The sequence below is a fragment of the Prosopis cineraria genome, unplaced genomic scaffold (genome assembly GCF_029017545.1).
Source record: "Prosopis cineraria cultivar Desert tree isolate PC_DT_omini unplaced genomic scaffold, ASM2901754v1 PC13, whole genome shotgun sequence".
Taxonomy (NCBI): domain Eukaryota; kingdom Viridiplantae; phylum Streptophyta; class Magnoliopsida; order Fabales; family Fabaceae; genus Prosopis; species Prosopis cineraria.
The window spans coordinates 2,624,918-2,644,307 of NW_026555344.1; the positions used below are offsets into that span (position 1 = coordinate 2,624,918).

A 19,390-nucleotide genomic window follows, 5' to 3' on the forward strand; every position below is an offset into this window, starting at 1 on the left:
GTATGCCAAAATTCTGGCCTCTGCCCTAAGCATATTTAAATCTTTTTTTAATGAGAAACGGGACAAAACTCAAAATTATATTATTTAACTAACAATAACATAAGGGTATGAAAAGCCTTCAATATCTCAATACAACGACCGTAAGAGCTCTCAAGTAGGTTCAAAATGAACATTACATCCATAGTTTTGCTTGGTTCCAAACTTGTCGAGCCAAGCAGCACACATGTTACCTTCCCTATAAATGCATCTCGCATTAATCATCCAGTCTTCACTAATAAAGCCGAGTGCATGCTTTAATTGCCACTGAACTGACGCATTCTACTCAATCTCTTCACTCCGTAGGCTCACTACCTTCGAAGAATCACTCTCCACAATGAGTTTGGTAAGGCTTAAACTCTTTGCCACTTGAATTCCACCGAAGACACTCCAAAGCTCAACTTCATGAGAATTACACTTTCCTAGATTACAAATGAATCCCCCAATCCATTCTCTCTTCTCTTTTCGAAAAACCCCACGACACCCTCCCAAATCTGGAGTCCCTTTTGCTGCACTATCAATGTTAAGCTTCACCCTGTCAAGTGGTAATCGCTCCCAAGCAATCCAAGTTTTTGACTTTTGTCCAATGATATTCTCTTACTGTCAATGCTATCTTGGTTCACTTTATCATAACTACAAGTTTTGGCCATAAACTCGAACACTGTCGCATTGACCTGGTTGAAAATTCTATAGTTTTTGCTCATCAAAGACGCCAAGCAATGACCCCAAAGAGAAACTGGTTACAACAGACTTCACTTTTGGTTACTTAGTGTGTGTGTTGGGGTGGCGTGGGGTTGGGGGGGGGGGGGGGGCCGAGGAAATAACCCAACAAGGCAATAAAAGCACCTTTTCGTCTTTGAAGTGGTACCTTGAACTAATTTGGTCCTTTATTGGCATCAATGATTTCTGACTCCGCGTTATTTCATACAATCAAATGGGTTGAGGATCTAATATAAGGGCCTCACCTCAAAATTAGTGGAGCTCAGTGAATTGTACCAATTCTTTTATCGCCTAAGCACATGGGCTCAGCCCATTTTCAATTTCACTCAAAACGACACAAGCAATGAATTTATGAAAACCATGCATTTAATTTTTTTTTAAATATCTTCAAGGGTAGGTCAAGTATTAAATATGAATATATATCTCAATAAGAATTAAATTTAAAATCTTAATTCATTACACTATGAGGTGGTAACTCATTCTATTAAATCCTATGCCGTTGGTGTAGATTGCATTTTACTAACACGATTAAAGTTAAATTAATATATATGGTTAGATTTTGTATTAAAATTAAATCTTTATATGTGATTTTATGTATAAAAGTTCATTTATTGTTATCTTCTTTGAGAAAATTAGATCTATATAAGGTTTTTATGATTTGTTATAACATCATGGCATGTATAATTGACAAATGGGGTATTTTGATGAATGCTAGTTATGCTACAGGATATTAATTTAACAATTGGAAAGAATTAGAACCCAAAACAATTAGTTGTAACCAATATTTTCTGACTTACAATTTTGTAAGGTATAATTTACAACTACTCTTTCCCTAACTTGCATTTAGAGATTATTTTAAAACTTAGGTTTAATTAAGGTAGTCTTTATAATAAATAACCTAACTATTTTTTACCTTATCAACTTTGCCGATCGATAGCTTTTCTCTTGTGTGAGAAATGGGCCTAAGGCATCAATATCCTTATCACATGATGGCACGAAAGCTTTCATGTAAGTGAACTTTTGAATGCAGAAAATTTTTTGTAAACAAAATAAATGAGATTATAAATCTAGAAAAGCATGAGATTTGAATCCTGTTAGCGTTAGAGGTATAAATTCAATAATTCATTCATCCAATAAGTATCCTTATGGCATAATGAAAATTATTTGATTTAGTTGGATGACCATTAAAAATTACATTGTGTGATACTAAAAAAATATCAAATTTCAAAACTTTTAAAAGAGATAACATATATAAAAACGTTGTCATTGTAAAAGTTGTTTTAAATTTTTTTGAAAAAATATATCTCAATAACTTTAAATATTAATAAAATTTAATAATTATAATTAAAAAAATTTATTGAGTGAATAAATTTAAACCAGTATCAAAATCCAAAAACATGTGGTGTTGTGGAAGTACTGAAACACAATTGTCGTACATATCCAATTACAATAAAAAAAAAAAAAAGAATCTGAAAGTTACGTGAAACATTGAATCATGGAATGGTGGTGGAGGTCATGCATGCACCATGTTTAGAGCATTTTGTGATTGAGAAAATAGAGGAAATGAGAATCACATGCTTTGAAATTAACACATCATTTGCCGTTTGACAGATGATGATGATGATGATGATGATGATGATCGTTTCGTTTCATGATGTTTCCATTGTTTTGCGCCAACGTGGTCCGCTTCCTCTTCACGTATCTGGACTTGTATTGTCCATTGATCTTCTATCGAATTCAAAGCCATCCGTGTCTTCTTCAGAAATTGACCCCCTTTTTATCCCTTCATTTCATTCCTGTCTCTTCAAGTTGTTTTGATAAAAAAAAGTTTAGACAAATTGAATTCCAAAAACTCACTAGGACTAAAATATATTTTAAAATTTAAAGAATACTTATAGATTGTTTGAGCTAAAATATGAAACATCATTTGGATAGATCACAGGGTTAATTGGACTAAGTAACTGAAGCTTCAGGCCCAATATAAACAAAAGGGCCAACCCTAAAGCTTGATAAAGGCTATAATAAATAAACATGTCGAAATCTTGTCAACTACAAACATTGAACTGTTGGCACAAAAAAACACGATCTCAAATAATGTCAAAATTTATGAACTTCACGCCTAAGTATCTCGATAAAATGGGTTGATTATCAAAATAGAGAGTATGGAATAAAAACCGTGCCATGAGTTTTGCAAGATTCTTGATTCTTTGGCAGAATGTGTTAGGTCTTAAAAAAGAGGCTACCACTATTCTAATACTAGAAATAGAAGAAGAAGACACAAAAGAAAGTAGTCAACACTCAATCAAAGACTTACATTTTACATTTTTTAGCTTTTAAGTTTATTGATTAATTTTTAGTTTATACTTGTAATTTCTCGTACTTTAATAAGAACAAACACTTGTTCTACTAAAATCTTGTATCTTTTTACATTCAAGCAAATTGTAGTAGAAGAGCTGGGGCCCTTTTTGTTATTAATTGAGAGTTAGAGTCTTTGGCATACTTGGTATTTATTATTCACCCACGAACACAAATATACTTATATATCGCTTATCGACAAAATCCATATATTGATAATAGGATTTAATCTCTCGATCTCATGGTTTATAATTAAGTGTGTATTTAGTTTTTAATTTATACTACCTCCGTCCCAAATTATATGGTATTTTTGAATGAGTTTTTCTGTCTCAAAATATAAGACACTTTAGATAGATTAAGATTTCATTAAATACATCATTTTGAATATCACTCTTTCTCTCTCTATAACTAATTTTTGTCTTTTCTCTTTTCAATATATTAAATAATAGGTATTTTTAAAAGTTTATATACTTGTTTTAAAACGATAAGGTTGTTAAGTGTATTTAATGAGATTTATTGATATATAAAATTTTATATAATAGTATCTTATAATTTAAAATGAAAAAAATATCTGACAAAAGCATATTTAAAAGATTCAACTATTTATTAAATTTGGTAAAAATATATATTTTAAATATATTTTTAAAATGTGCTTTTGACAGTTACTTAGATGGATTCTATATCTTTTTTTTTTTTCAAGGATAATGACTAAATCCTTACTGACAAACAATATATTCTTTTTTTGCCTGATCATCCATTCTTCAGAAAAAAATCCATCTTTGGTCCTTTAACATCATATAAAGTTTTATTTTGATTTCCTAAATTTTATAAAGTCTCTTTTCAATTTGTTAACATGGTATTGTTAGTTTCATTAATTAAAAAAAATACTGATATTAAACTATTAAATGTTGGCCAAAAATTCCTACATGTTGACATGTTGACAAATTTAATTTTTTAAAAATAACAATAATTGACATAAAATTATTATTTGAAACTAATGGTGTTAGGGTTAAACAATTTAAAAAAAATACTTTATAAAATTAAATCATTAAATTAAAATCTTATATAAAAGTAGAAGACTAAAAATACATTTTTACTCTTTTTTTTCACTTCATATTGTTAGAAAATTCCTAGTTGACATGTGTCAATGAAAAGTTTAAACAAATTTGCTTGAACTTTTTTTTGTGAAGTCAAAATATATTCTGGCCAAAAACCAGTGTAACTTATATGATTAGGGTCAATTTTTATACATTGAGCAATTCTGGTTAGGAGAGAGGTATATCTTTTATATCCTCCATGCTTCAACAAAGAATAGCTTCTGCAGTTAACAGAATTTGGTGAAGTATTATTTGAATTTTGAGCCCTAAAAAGACGGAGCTGACATCAATTTACTATTCGTGCATGAAGTATTAATGTTGATTTTATGTCATGAAAATTAAATGCGAGGACAGTGAAAAGGAGAGGTGGGGAAAATGTGTGGAGATAAACGACGAGAGCGCATGGTGTCGTTTTAACATTAAAGCAGAGAAACCCCACACCCCACTGATGCAGCGATCCTCGAGAGCCTCCAAAGGGCAAAAGACACGGGAAAGCTTGAAATTAAAACGCATGTGAGGGACCAAAGCCAAAGAATCACTCAATATCATCATCATCATAAGGCTGATTTCTTTGGGGCAAAGTGAGATAGAGATATTATGGGCAAAAAATATCACACAAGTTGATCTCTTAATTCTCTCCCGCGTTCATTGTTCAATGTACTATACGGATTGTGTTGCTGCTTTAATCTGTGGCCCCTAAATTTTGGTCCCTATTCTTTTCTGTGGTTTGGTTTATCTCACATTCAACATGATTCCCACGTTCCCCTCATTCCTGAACTTTTGTTATCTTTTCCCCTATAATAATTGAATGACTTTCACCCTCAGAATCTCTATAATAAGTCACTTTCAACTATCTTATAAGAATTAAGATTAAAAACAAAAAAAATTTTTTAGGAAACACTTTAAAATGGGGATTAGAGGAGTACACCCACATAATTATGTATTATCAAGTCCTTTGTACTTTAGTTTAGCTGGATAATTTTTTCTGCAACATGTTTAACTTTTATAAGTTGTTAAGAGAAGGGACATAATGCTTTCTATGAACACAAGAAGTAGGTTTTGTCGATAATGGATATTATTTGTCTTAAAGTATTGGAAACAAGGAGTATATTATTTCTTTTAACTAAGATGTTATTATTTCCATAAAGAGAGTTGGGATTCAAACGCTCAACTACCTACTCAAGTGATAAAAACCCCTCTCACCCACATTAATTTTACTTCATCATACTGTTTTTTATTTGGACCTCGAGGATGCTAGTCAAGCACATGGATTATCTCTTATTAATTTATCTCTTCTACTTTTATTCTTCCCCTATTTTTGGGGATAGTTCATAGTAAACTCAAATAATCTAGATTTATTTATGGGTTAATGAGTAAATACGATTTTGAACTCTTGTTCGAAAATTGTTTTAAATCTTAAACTTTTAAAATATATAAAACAAATTTTAAACTTTTAAATTTATAGTAAAATAAACTATGATCGTTGACTTTTTTAATGTCATTACTGTTCACACAGGTATTGTAATAGTTAGGGTTAAATTCATAGAAAAATAAACCTTAAACAGTAATTACATGAACAATAACAACATTAAAAAATTTAATGATCAAGGTTTATTTTGCTACAAATGTAAAAATTTGGAGTTTATTTTACATATTTTAAGATTTTAAGGTCCAAAGCGATTTTCGAGTAAGAATTCAAGGACTTATTTGCTCATTAACATTTTATTTATTTAGTGAATTTTAAAAATAATAAAAAATATCAAATACAATACATTGTTATATTATTACCACTTTTATCAAATCCAAATTGTTTTTGAGGAAATCGAGAATTGCACTCAAAATTAATAATGGATTTTTTTTCCATAAAATCACTTGTAAAGAATTTTAAAACATAAGAAATTAGAGAGATAAAATCTTTATTTCTTGATTTCCTACAATAGAAACAGCTATCTTTGGCCAACAGAAACAGTTATCTAAATCATTGATTAGTTATAATTAAGTTTGAATACAATGAATATAGCCCACTATTAATTCCATAGACGTGTAAGTTTTATTCAGCAAAAATTACATGGTTCTTGAATTCATTTCACATTTCAACGGTTATAATTTTTGAGTTGTTTCTTATGCCTAATGTTCGAAAAGTTGACTTACCCTTTTGAATTAAAATAACAACGTAATCTTCTATTAGCATCCCAAAAGAAGTATGAGTCGACTAGCTAGTTACTATTTTAAATATACATGTCAATAGATTAGAAGTTAAAAACGAGTCAACTAATGACTTTAATTTCTGCAAATCAATTTGTTATTTTCCAAATATCAAAATTTTATTTTTAAATATTTAAAATTTTAAATTATCTTCACTGTGCTTGATTTATTAAGTATAGGTTTAGATTAATGTATATATATGGTGATCACTCTCAAGTAAATATAAAGAATATGGTAATAACAAAGTTATTAGAAAATAGAGGGAAAACATGGAATGAGTTATGGTGTTCGTTTTTATATTAAAAAAAAATTGAATCATGGCTTTGATAAAAGTACATATATATATATATATATATTAAACAAGATAAAGGTTTTTTTTAATTGCCCAAGATATCCTAACAGCCAATAGGTATGAGATTAAGTTTCTAAGAAATCTGAGTGCCAGGAATCAAACTCTAAATGATACTTAAGAAATCCTAACTGCTACTATTTATGCCACATCTACTTGGTAACAAGATAAAGTTATAGAACGTGAAACCTAACATATTAAACAAGATATTAGTAACGCATTAAAAACCCATAATACACGGTAGAAAATTAACCTCGACATTAAATGTTGTGGACCATGTTCGCTTCATATTTAGTGGCCTGTTAGCCATGATTATTCGAGTTTCTTTATAAAATAAACCTGGTCAACCGGGGAAATAAAAATGGGGAGAAATTAAAGGGAAAAATATTATATTGAGGAAGAAAAAGACTTTTAAAAAAATTCTTTTCTTATTTGTTCTACTCCCTATTTTATTTATATTTCAAACAGAAGGTCATCTTGTTATCGCTCCAATATCTTATATTTTCAACTCAGACTAATCCAGTTAGTAGCTTACAAGCACTTTTTTGGAGAGCATATCTCTTATTAAGAATTTAATCATTGCAGTACAATGAAAATTTGAAATCGAGACTTTTAGTTAACCTAAATCAATACCTCAAACGGAAGGTGAATTTGATAAAAAAAAAAACCATTAGAGAGATTTCAAACACACAACAATCTATTAAAAACTTGGTTCATATATATAAATGCGCATAACTTCTATCAAATACTCAAAGTGTAATAGAGTGTATTAAATGCAAGTAATAGGATGAGAAAATAATATATCTAAACGAAAATAAAATCCATAGCTTTGTTCATTCTGTGTTTGATAATCCAAATTTGATAAGTGAGTTCAACCAAACCAACATCATTCTTACTCCTAAAGTGGATAATCCGATTATCCTAAAAGAGATAAGACTTATTTCTCTTTGCAATGTTAGCTTCAAAATCATTACGAAACTCATTGGAAATAGAATCAAATCTATGCTTGATAATCTTATTCAGCTTGAACAATGTAGTTTTATTCAAAGAAGACTAGCATGTGATAATGTCCTTATTACACAAGAAGCTATCCATACCATGAGGCCTAAGACGGTTGGGAGAAGCTATATGGCCACTAAAGTGAATCTTGAGAAAGCTTATGACCGTTTGGGTTGGGAGTTTATTGGAGGGACTCTAACGGCTATTAGCTTGCAAGGTTGGTTGTGTCTATTATGGTATGCACATGTCTGTTCTTTAGAATTGTGAAGCGTTAAGGTCATCTCAACCATCAAGAGGGATACATCAAGGTGACCCTTTGAGCCCATACATCTTCATTTTGTGTATCAAAAGACTTGGTCAGCATATCAAAAAAGAAGTGGAAGAAAAAAGACAGCAACCCTTGAGAACCACACAAGAAGGCCCTTTTATATCACATCTTTTTTTTGCTAATGACATGATTCTTTTTATAGAACTTCTTCTAAGTGAGTGGAGCTAATTAAAAAGATTATGTGGACTTTCTATAAAGTTTCAGGCATAAGATGGATTTGAACAAAACCAAGCCTTTTGTCTTTGCCAATGTTCATTTTAATCAGGCTTATGAAATCAGCAACATCTTAGAGGCGGGACTCACTACTAATTCAGGTAAGTATCTAGGTATCCCCTTAATTCATAAGCATGTCACTAGATCTGTCTTTACCCTTGTCATCCATAAAGTGCCAAAAAAAAGGCTCTCTAGTTATAATGGTAAATATCTTTCTATTATAGGTCATATTATTTTGATTAAATCTATTTTGTCTACTTTACCTTCTTATCTAATGCAAACAATGTTTATCCCTAAGGGGATCCTTTATGAGATTGAAAAAGTGAGTAGGAGCTTTCTCTAGAATAGTCATAAAGATGAAAGAGAAACACATCTTATAGCTTGCAATAAGGTTAAAAAAAGCAAGAAGGAAGGTGACCTTGGGATTAAAGAATTAAGAAGACAAAATATAGCCTATATCATGAAACTATACTGGGTTTTAATAACTAGACTTGATGCTCTTCGAGTTAAATGTATAAAGGCCAAATATAAATGTAGGAAAGGAATCACTCCTTCAATCAAGTCATTTATGAATGCTTTTCCAGCTTGGAAAAGTATAAATGATGTTTGTGAAGAATTCTTTAATAGAGTGAATAGGAAAATAAGGAATGGTAGGCTCATTAACTTTTGATGCGATTTATGGGCAGGATTGTAGCAACTATTCATATGTTATGCCATAATAAATGATCAATTCATCGATTAGCATATCGGTATTGGTGATTTTGTTACTCATAAAGGAAATTGGATGTTAGGAAGTGGAGAAATGTCCTTCCACAAGAAATTAACAATAAACTCTTGAAATTTAGGCATGGCATCTTAAAATTTAATTTGAAGGTTAGATTAAATTAATTGAGAGATTTAATGAGTTACTTTATTTAACTAAAGGTTAATTGAGAGTTTGGACAGCTATTTGGGTCATTTGGACCTTAAATAAGGCTTAGAAGGGGCTAAAGAGGCTATTAAATCATTTTGGACTCAAATTAATAGGCTTAAGTAAGAGTCTTTAGATTTTGCCATATGTTAAAGTGGATGCATAAAAAATTTACATCCAAGTTCAACATCTTGGGTTGGAATAAAAGTAAGGTTTTTGAGTGGAGGCCAAGAGAGAAGCAAGAGGGCTCTGCTGGGGTTTGTTATAGGGGGTGATTTGAGACTTTATAGAGCTTGTAATCTTATAATTAAGTCTTCTCTTTTCTTCTTCTACTCTTTTTCTATGTTTTCTTCTTCTACTTTGAGCTGTTAGAGTAATTTCTAAATTAAGACCAAGTTTCAACCACTTATAAGACTTTAATGGAGTCTAATGAGGGTTATTTAAATTTTTAATCCTTGGGTTTTATTGATGGCAGTGATTAGAGTTGTTAATAAGTGGTTTAGAGTTAACCTTAATGTTAAATAACTAAGTTTAAGGCAATAAGATTAGCTAATAGTGTTTATTGAGCTTAGTAGAAGTTAAATAAGTTAATGGGAGTGAGTTTTGGAATTGTTTTTACTTAATCACGCTTATTAAGGGTTGAAGGCTTTAACTGTGATTAAAGTTAATTAATGATGATTAGTCATTAATGCTATTTGTTAATCATTAATTGTATATTTACTGCTTAGAGTTTGTTGTGCTTTTTTAGAAGCTCCCTTAAAATGTAAATTGTACTATTGAGGTGGTAACCCAAGGATACAGATGACTGGGAGTTAAATTCTTATAAATAATTATTATTTGTAATTATGAGCTTTATGTTTTATTGATTGTGATAAATATGATGATATGATTACATAAGCATGTTATTGATTATTAGGCAATATGTGATATGTGGTTATGAGTTTATTGATGATGAAATGAAATGGTTGTTTTGGTTTAGTGTGTGTGGTTATTAAGCATGATGTGATGATGACATTGTGACCATTGAAATCTTAATGTGTGTCTATTATAGGCAGGTGAATTTATGAGCATGCATATAAGAATGTATGTATGTGATTAAATGATTGAATGTTTATGGCATGATGCTAAAAATTAAGTATGAATACATGACTTGATAAGATGATATTGTACACGAACAAAGTTATTTATGTACATGATGATAATATGTCATTAAGCATGAGTTTGTGATATTAGCATGAAATTTAAATATTAGTTATTTATCATTGGCTTGATAGTATACACTTGATTATGAGATAAGTTAGTTAAGTTTACGTTTATGGAATGTTATTGAGTAACATGAGCATGCTATATGATTATAGATAGGTGGGAATTCACCTGAGTGAGTAATGGCATTTTAGAAAATTTACATGATGTAGCCTCTACTGAGATTTGTGCATGATGGTTGACATATTTGAGTACAATGCATTTTTGTCCTTTATTCCTAAAAAATGGCATATGTGATCATATCGCCTTGAATCACTGATTTCCTATAGGGGATGCTGTGAGTTGGGCAATCATGACACCCCGATAATTTAAGAAAGGGGAATTCATGGTTTGGGAGTAAGGAGTAGATACTTTGGTCGAATAACCCTTTACAATTAGAGAATGGGATTAATTTGGCCGCATGAGTTAGACTTGTATGATTTGATAACCTATTGATTCAGTTAGAAGATACAAAGAAAGGAATTAGACTAGAACGCATATAATCATGCATAATTATCATTGTTGATTTGTATGACTTGTAATTAATGATCAGTAGTCTTATGATACATGTTGATTATCGATAGATTGTTAAATGTGACTACTTGCCTTATGTGCTTGTATTTATGTACTTGAATTTATAAGCCTTAGTTGCTAAAATTGTATAATCTCACTCCCATTTATTAATACCTTTTTAAAAAACACTAAGATTAAGGCTACGGGGAAGCAATGGAGACTAGAGTCGCGTAGCTTCAATATTAAAGTCTATAACTTCTTAGTTTGTATAATTGAATACTCATTATTGCCAAAACTAAGGGTTTGTAAGTATTAACTATATGCTACATTTGCATGAGTCTATGGTGTTGACTTAAGCTTTGTGGCATGAATTCTTATGCTTTTTGAATAAGGATCAGTGATACATGTGGGTATATGTTATGGTTGCACAAATTAAGAGGATTGTTATCTTACCTCCAGCTTAAGTAGCCTCCTAGTTGATGGCAAGCCTTGTTAGAGGAGATTGGAATGTTTACAACTCTTGAATACAAGTTAATTGTTATGCATGTTTAGTTTTAAATGTATTTTATGTGTGATAAAGTTTGTATTGATAATGGTTTAAGAGGGGGGACATTTGATTTTGGTGCTTTTAGTATAAATGATTGTCTTGACACCAAGTGTTCTAGGATTCTCTTTTGATTATGGATTAGAGTGTGACCAGAGCTATTAGTTAGTTTATTCAATAACCTATGTATGGACATTTGGACCACCTTAATTGGAGGTCCAAACTATAAATTAGGTACCCCAATAGCTAACAGTTATGGCTATCTAATCTGTGCTGTAATTGTGCATGCACCACGGCGAATCCTATAGTTGGCCGCAGTGAATGGCCTCTGTGCTACAAGCCACAGCGAACATGTAATAGGACACAATAGATGTGCCAATTTTGTTAAAATGTTTATTTTACTCCTATTTGAACTCATTTTAAATGCTCAACTCATTTTCATGTTTTTGCAAACGTTTATACTTTAATTTTAAGTATTTTCAAGTATTTATACATCATTAATCTTTTTTAAATAATTTTGGAATCCCATCATTCCTAGTACTTTCAAAGTTAATTAAAAAATTAACCTTAGCCAAGGTTGATTCATAGCTTTAATGATTGATTTAATTAATTAATTTTATGATTGGTTAATGACGAAGGTCATCATATTAGGCCTCCTGAGGAAAGCATTGCTGATTCCTTCTACTGGGTTAATGCTTTCAATGGAAATTTTTTAGTTAAAGCCGCCTATGATTTTCTTGGCAATAACAAAGTTGTGGTCCTTGGAAGGAGTTGTAAAGAATTTTTTTTTTTTTTTATCTAGCAAGCTAGCCAAGAGAGAATTTTAACTAACTCTCTTAGAGCTAGAAGAGATCTTTCCCCACATAATACCTGTCCTGTGAGTGCAATAAAGAGGAGAATGTTATTCACTTAAAAAGAGATCGTAAATTTGATCGGGAGGTCTAGCTATGTTGTATTAATCTTAACTATATACCCAAAAAAAAAAAAGAGAAAAATTTGGTTTGCCTTGAATGGTTCAGATGGAATGCAAGTGAAGGAGCAGGTGCCAAAAATGGCCTTGGTACAAGGTGTCTAATAACATTCACTGGAACATATGAAAAGCACGATGTAATCATGCCATTCAGGGGAAGAGTAGCAGCAAGGATACACTATTATATGTTTGGAAGACCAAGAAGCGTGCACCCTTCATCCAAAAAAATTTAATTTCTAAAATTTTGCAAAGGACTACGGGGAACCTTCCACCATCAGAATATCTTTGTTTTGACATTGATGGTTTGGTTAACTCACAAGGTCACAAAGCTTGTGCTGAAATACTAAAGAACTCTAATATAGTGGAGAATGGATTGTTGGGTTTCAATGAGAGCACATGCTCTAGTCCTTAATTGTCTGTAGACTACTTTCAAGCTTCAGCTTGCCTACTTTATCCAAATAAAAAACAAAAATAAAATAAAATCTAAGGGTAATAAATAATTGAAGAGAGAAGATTGGGAAGTGAAGTTGAGGGAACTGATAATAGTAAGAAATGGGGGAAATGGAAATGAAAAGAAAGTAATAAAGAGGAAAATGACCTCTTGTTGTTGTTTGGGTTCCTGGGGCAAGAACAAAAGGGCATGTAAGATGGGTTTTTGTCATTAAAATTTTATTTATTTTTTATTACAGAAAAGAGGAAAGAAGAATAATATAAAATGCTTGGATATAAATGGAAACACATGCACCACATGATTGTTTGGGACGGCAAAACTGATTGGATGAAAGGGGCCAGCACGTGAACGCTTTTGCGTTTCATAATGCAAGCGACTGCGACCTCACGCCTTCCCCCCCCCCCCCCCTCTCTCTCTCTCTGGACCACCTATCATGGGCCCCACTCTATTCTAGAATTTTTTTTAAATTATATGAATTTTCAATTTTGCTCTAAATCCTCCTTACCCTTTTTTTTTTTTTTTATAATAAGCCTAAATCCTCCTCCCTTTAAAATCATTCGTTCATTCTATATATCTTGATTTATTCCTCAAAAAATATAAAAAATTAATATTAAGTTTTAAAAAACATAAAACGAATTATTGAATTTTTAAAAAATCATGATTTTGGTGATAAGTTTACTTTTAGGTATAATTACAGTCTTTTGTGATATTTTTATTGTCATGTAGGGGCGTCAAGTTTGAAGAGTGAAAAATATATTGTAATTACTGGGGAAGTAAATAATAAATTAGCGAAAATTAGGTGCAAGTTTTTGCTTGAGTCGGTGCGCTTTGAAGGGCATAGGTTCTTTTCTGAGGAAGGAGGAGATACCTGAAACATCAAAGCAACGGCCTACAATTAGTACCAATGCTTTTCGTCGCTTCTTCTCCCCCTCTTTTCATGCGCTTCATCAAAGTAAAGGCCTCTCTTGATTGCTTCAGATATTGGGAACAAATCCAAACAATAAATTAAAAAAAAAAAGAGCAAACACAATTAAATTATATTTCATTTCGTGTTTGTTACAAGATAACTTTAACTACTGCATCCAAATTAAAGAGAAGCAATTAAATCATTAAATTTATATTAAAAAATAAACTTTTGATTTTACTCATATTATATTACATCAAATGCTTTATATGAGGAACCATCATTCTTTTTAAGTAGGTATCTTATAATAAGTATTAGAAGAAGTGTAATACTCGAATCTAAATTTTAGAACACTTTCAATCATGTTTCACATACCAACAACACTACGAAGTAGTTATCTCCATGAAACAAAACAAAACAAAAAAAAGTCGTCTTTTCCTTTTTGCCTTTAACCTCTTTTACATGAAAAGCGGAAAAGGTTTAACGATATAGTATATTTCCCGTGCCCATATTAAATAATATAAGAATAAATTTAAAAAAATAATTTGAAAAAGCACGGGGTGTCAGACATTTTGGATAGGGTTTTAACCCAAAAAAAGTCATATTTCCTTCATTAAAAAAATAACTCCTTTTATTTAAAATATAAATTATTTTTTAAAAAATTAGATATTAAAAAATATAAGAAATTGTTAGTCTTTCAAAATATATTTGTCTTTTTTTAAAGTGCCCTATTGATGATGACTTTATATTTGTTGTAATGTATTTAATAGGGATAAATATGAAAAGATATGATTGATTTAAAAGTACATAACTAATTTATTTCAAGGTTAGATTTGATTAAAAATGACTTACATTTTTGAACTGAGGGAATACAACATTTTTAATTAAATCTCACTCTCAATAAAATAGTTACTTGTCTTTAAATTAATCATATCTTTTTACATTTACTTCTATTTAATAGGATATTTAACTTTGAAATAAATATAAAGTAATTTATTCAATAAGAGTATTTTAAAAATAAGCTGATAATTACACCTTAAAAAACTAAAAATTCATTGCATTTTTAATATTTAATGTTTTAAAAAATATTTTATATTTTTTAATAGAGAGAGTAAGGATTCATACACAATGAATTAACAGTTAGATTTCACATTTTATTCTAACATTCATATCATTAAGTATGATGTTATATGTTTTGATAATTTAAAATGTTATATATATATATATACTCATGTATTATAACTAGTTAAAACTTTAATTTTTTAAAAAAATTATATTTGTTAAATTTTATCCTTATTAGATATTATATTCAAGTATTTTGATAATGATAATTAAAATTTCAATACAATATTTTTTTAAAATAGTAATAAATGAATTAAATGTTTAGTTAAAAATAATTATAAAAATTACTTAATACTCTATATTTTAAATCAAGCAAAATTTTTAAAAAATATTTCATATTATAATTTAAAGAAAATATAACATTATATCATCATATTCAAAACACATGAATATATAGTATGTGAGTGTTTCTTGAATGGAAAGATTATACTGAAAACATTCATGATTTATCGTTAAAAAGCTGGCGGGCCATCAAGCAGTCGCTGAAAATAGATTTCTCAATTGACAAGAGAATCTTAAACCTACATTTTCTTAGATTATGGTTCATTCCTTGCAGAAATCATGGCCGCAAATAATTCACGCTGAGATTTTTCTGAGTCATGAAAAAAGCTTGCCCCATGACTGCCCCTTCTGTTGCAGAAACGTTACTTTTGAGCAGTTGACAGCCTTTTATTAGAATTTGAAGACTCTGATGCTGTACTTCACAAAAGCACAACCCAAGGTATCATCTGAAAAATTACCATATGTATATTTTAAAGAACATAATAGAAAACGAAACCATTTTTATTCCCATCCAGACAAGTTACGGCAATACTTGTATATCAGTATACACAACGTACATATCTGAATTCACACATGAGCAAATTTAATGAAATGTTTTCAATTCCCCCACTCCCTCTTTTTATCACTACGGGCTGGTCCACGTGCTGGTTTTCAGAGACAAACTCGAAAAGCAAGCAAGACAAAACATGACATGGCAACTCTATCCATGAAACCGCGTACACCATTCATCAAGAAAAACGACTTTCACTATTAATTTGCTGTCCCTTCCTTGAAGGAAATCAGTGTTGAATAAGTAAATATCCGGCACATCTATACATAAATTATAAATATCAAACAGATCAAAATGCACTTTATAATTTTATTTTTTAAAATAAAAATATAAATTTTTAAAAATATTTTTTTATTTATATTCAGAGAAAAAGTATATAAAAATGATTATATTAAAAAAATTATTAATAAAAATTTTTTTATTAAAATGTTTTATATTTTACTACACCAAATCTCTTGATCGGACCCAATCTCATTCAAACCCAGCATTAAGACCGCTACATTTTCAGGACAGTTAATTTAAGCACTCTTGGTGGCAAAATAACAGATCTTTTTGAGTGCCTGAACTGTACTTGAGATCTGATTCTAAGGTGACACTAGCAGTTGAAGAATTTACTAATACTTTTACTCTTATGCACAGATCTTGGATGAATACAAGAACTTTAGCATCTAGAACTGAAAAAGGAAAACAAGGCTTTAACCATGTAGAGCTAAACTAGGAAAGAAGGAGGAAGAAAGAAAGAAAGAAAGGAACCTGCAGGAATACTGCTTACACTACTAATAACCCTGTGTATAAATAAAAACTATAGACAACACTTAAATTTGCTGCTCTACCTGGTTAAAATAATAGAGATGATTCTACTGCTACTACCCCTGTTGCTGTATAACAAAATTTCTGAGCAACCTCTTTCAGAGACTGATTCTTGTTCTTCTCTATGTATCATATTCATGCCTATGGGACTCTATGTTAATGGCCAGTCAATGATAATGGCTGCGATAAGTTGGATTCGCCGGAAAATGCAGCAATCAACTTCTCCTTTGTCAGCTGCTCAGGTCCTTGAGGCTTGATCACGAACGTATGGAACACGGCTTCACCTGCGGCAGCGAGTTTTGAATCCAAGACATTCACGTTTGCTTCTTTAAGCGCTTTGATCACTCCTGAGACTGGGTGAGAATTGATTGGTGAGATCACCCGCACAATGACCTCGTCGCCGCCAGCTTGGATTTCCACTTGTGGACGAGTTTGATTAATCTGTATAAAGTTGGGCTCCGTTGATGAATCCCTTGAAGTCGAAGTGCTTCCAAGTATTATCTCTTTCTCAGATTCCATGGCCTTGAGTTTGGCCTGGAGCTCATTGATGTAGGCGATGGCGTCTCCCAGCAAAGAGGCTTTGTCCATCTTGGAGATATTAGGCACCACAGCTCGCAAAGCATAGAACCGTTGGTTCAGCTTCTCGCGCCTTTGCCTCTCAGCTTCCACATGGTTCAGAGGTTCTTCCCTCCCGTTTGCCGGCTTTCTTCCGCGCTTCCTCGGCCGCCTTTCATCGGCTCCTCCTCCTCCGCCCGGCAGCTCCTCCCTGAACGAAGCGTCAGCATCAGATTGCTCTGATTCGCCGCCATTGGGTCTCACAGCAGTCACAGCAGACCTGGAAGTAGCTCCTGAGAAATCAATCTGCATTGGCGCTTTCCTTTGTACCTGATAATTATTAACCCCATTAACAAGGTCCAGAACCGGCACATTGCTCGTCGACAATCTAGGTGCATAACTTTCAACAGGACTGCCTTGCCTCACGCCATTGTTAGCCGGTGTCCAGCTTGAAGGTGGAACACCATTGCGAGGATGAAGCCCATTGGGTTGATGACCTCCTCCTCCTCCACCTAACCATGGCCTCTCCTCCATTTTCCTGATAGCAAGTTTCTCTCTGAAATGATTGGTTCGAACCGGGTTGGCCTTGTTCAAATCCTGCCCAAAAATCTTCGGGACTACTTCAACTTTGTCAGAAGCGGTTAAGGCCGGAAATATGGTGAGTTCATCTCTTCTCCCCGTCGTCGCCGGAGCCAGAGGAGGATGAGGCGGCGGAATTGACTTGTTAGCCCTCGGGAATGTGGATTCAATGGAGAACTCCGATTTGATTGCCTGCAACAATTCTAAGTTCTCTTTGACCAACTTGGCGGAACCCAGTTCCACCACGCCCCTATCAGTAGGGATCAAAACCACGGTCTGGATTCCAGCTGATTTAACCAGAAATGATCTCACACAGTACTCAACTGGAGATTTCTGTGCATCCGTGAGCCATAAATGCTTACCAGATGCAAGACACTTACCTGGACCTCCATAGCCACGAGGGAAAGAGAAGTACATGGAAGCGAGAAAGAACAACTCAGTATCAGTCACACGGTCTAATCCGTACACGTAATTGTCTTCTTCTGAACCGCCAAAGGTCGTGTGAAGCTTCTGCAACACCCTCTTCCTCATCCTTTGCTGCACCCCGTCCTCCACGCGAAGGCTCAGGATTCCTTTGAATCCCTCTTCTTCTCCGTCATCGGGTTCTCTGCAACACCCATCGCCCCAACCCAGAACCCACTCGCCGGATTTTGACTGAGAAATTTGCCAGAAAATGGCATAGTTCCAGGTGAAATTCGATACGTTTGAACGCTCCACGAGATCCGACAGCTTCTTTTGGAGATTCTCGTCTGTCACCATGGCCATTAACAGATTCTCATTCGAAACTGAGTGGTTTACCAGGTAATCGAAGGCTTGAGTGCCCAGAACCGCCGCAACCATGTCTCGTTCGTCCTCGTTCCACAACATGCCTCCCAGACCCACCTCAATCCTCATCTGTTCCATCACAAACAAGATCACCCCAGAAAATGAAATCTCCAGATATTCAACCCCTTGATTGATTCTCACCTCTAAGAATAAGAACCCCACCAGTCAGTGAAAATAGTCCCGGTTTCCATGTCAGCTTAAATCGAAAAACCCACATGAACGCCGTCACGATGGCTCTAATTAGATCTCGAACATTTCAACTCTATATTGGGAATAGAAATTGGACTCACGCCGACAAGTTTAAAGCAAAAAGAAGCAGGACGAGGCAATGACAGGAAGCGAGAGAACAGTGAGAGCAACCGTCTGAGGAACAAAAGACATTTCACAAAGGAGGAGAAACAGCAGGCGTTTCGGGAATCGAAAATGAAAACGAAAACGCTTTTTTCTTTATATATATTTTTATTTTCCTCCTTCCTTCGTAACACAGGGAAGGAAGAGGAGGAGGAGATTGTGAAGATTTTGTGAGGGAAATGAAAAGAAATGCAATGAGCGAGAAGAGAAGAGAACCTGAGGCTTATTGCGCTCCCTAATCTAACTTGTAACTGCAAAACACTGAACCATGGTCAGGTCAAACGAGGTTAAGTATTAACTAGAGTTACTAGATTGGATGTTGAGAGCGAGTCGGCAACGTTTACATTCATTTCAGTTTTTGTTTCTATTTCTTCTTAATCTTAACTCTTAATCACTAAATCACCGCTACGCAGTTCGATTTCCAGCTTTCCAGATCTTTTTAGAGAAACTGGACAAAGTTTATCCGTGTGAAAGAGCCTT

General features: G+C 32.7%; 1 protein-coding gene across 1 annotated transcript; it reads right to left on the reverse strand.

Annotated features, from left to right (window-relative positions):
• Positions 1-16,291: 16,291 nt before the first annotated feature.
• Positions 16,292-19,109, reverse strand: LOC129291836 (transcription factor MTB1-like). Its single transcript, XM_054929383.1, has one exon. The coding sequence runs from the start codon at positions 18,635-18,637 to the stop codon at positions 16,757-16,759; it is 1,881 nt and encodes a 626-aa protein (XP_054785358.1). The 5' UTR covers positions 18,638-19,109; the 3' UTR covers positions 16,292-16,756.
• Positions 19,110-19,390: the final 281 nt, after the last annotated feature.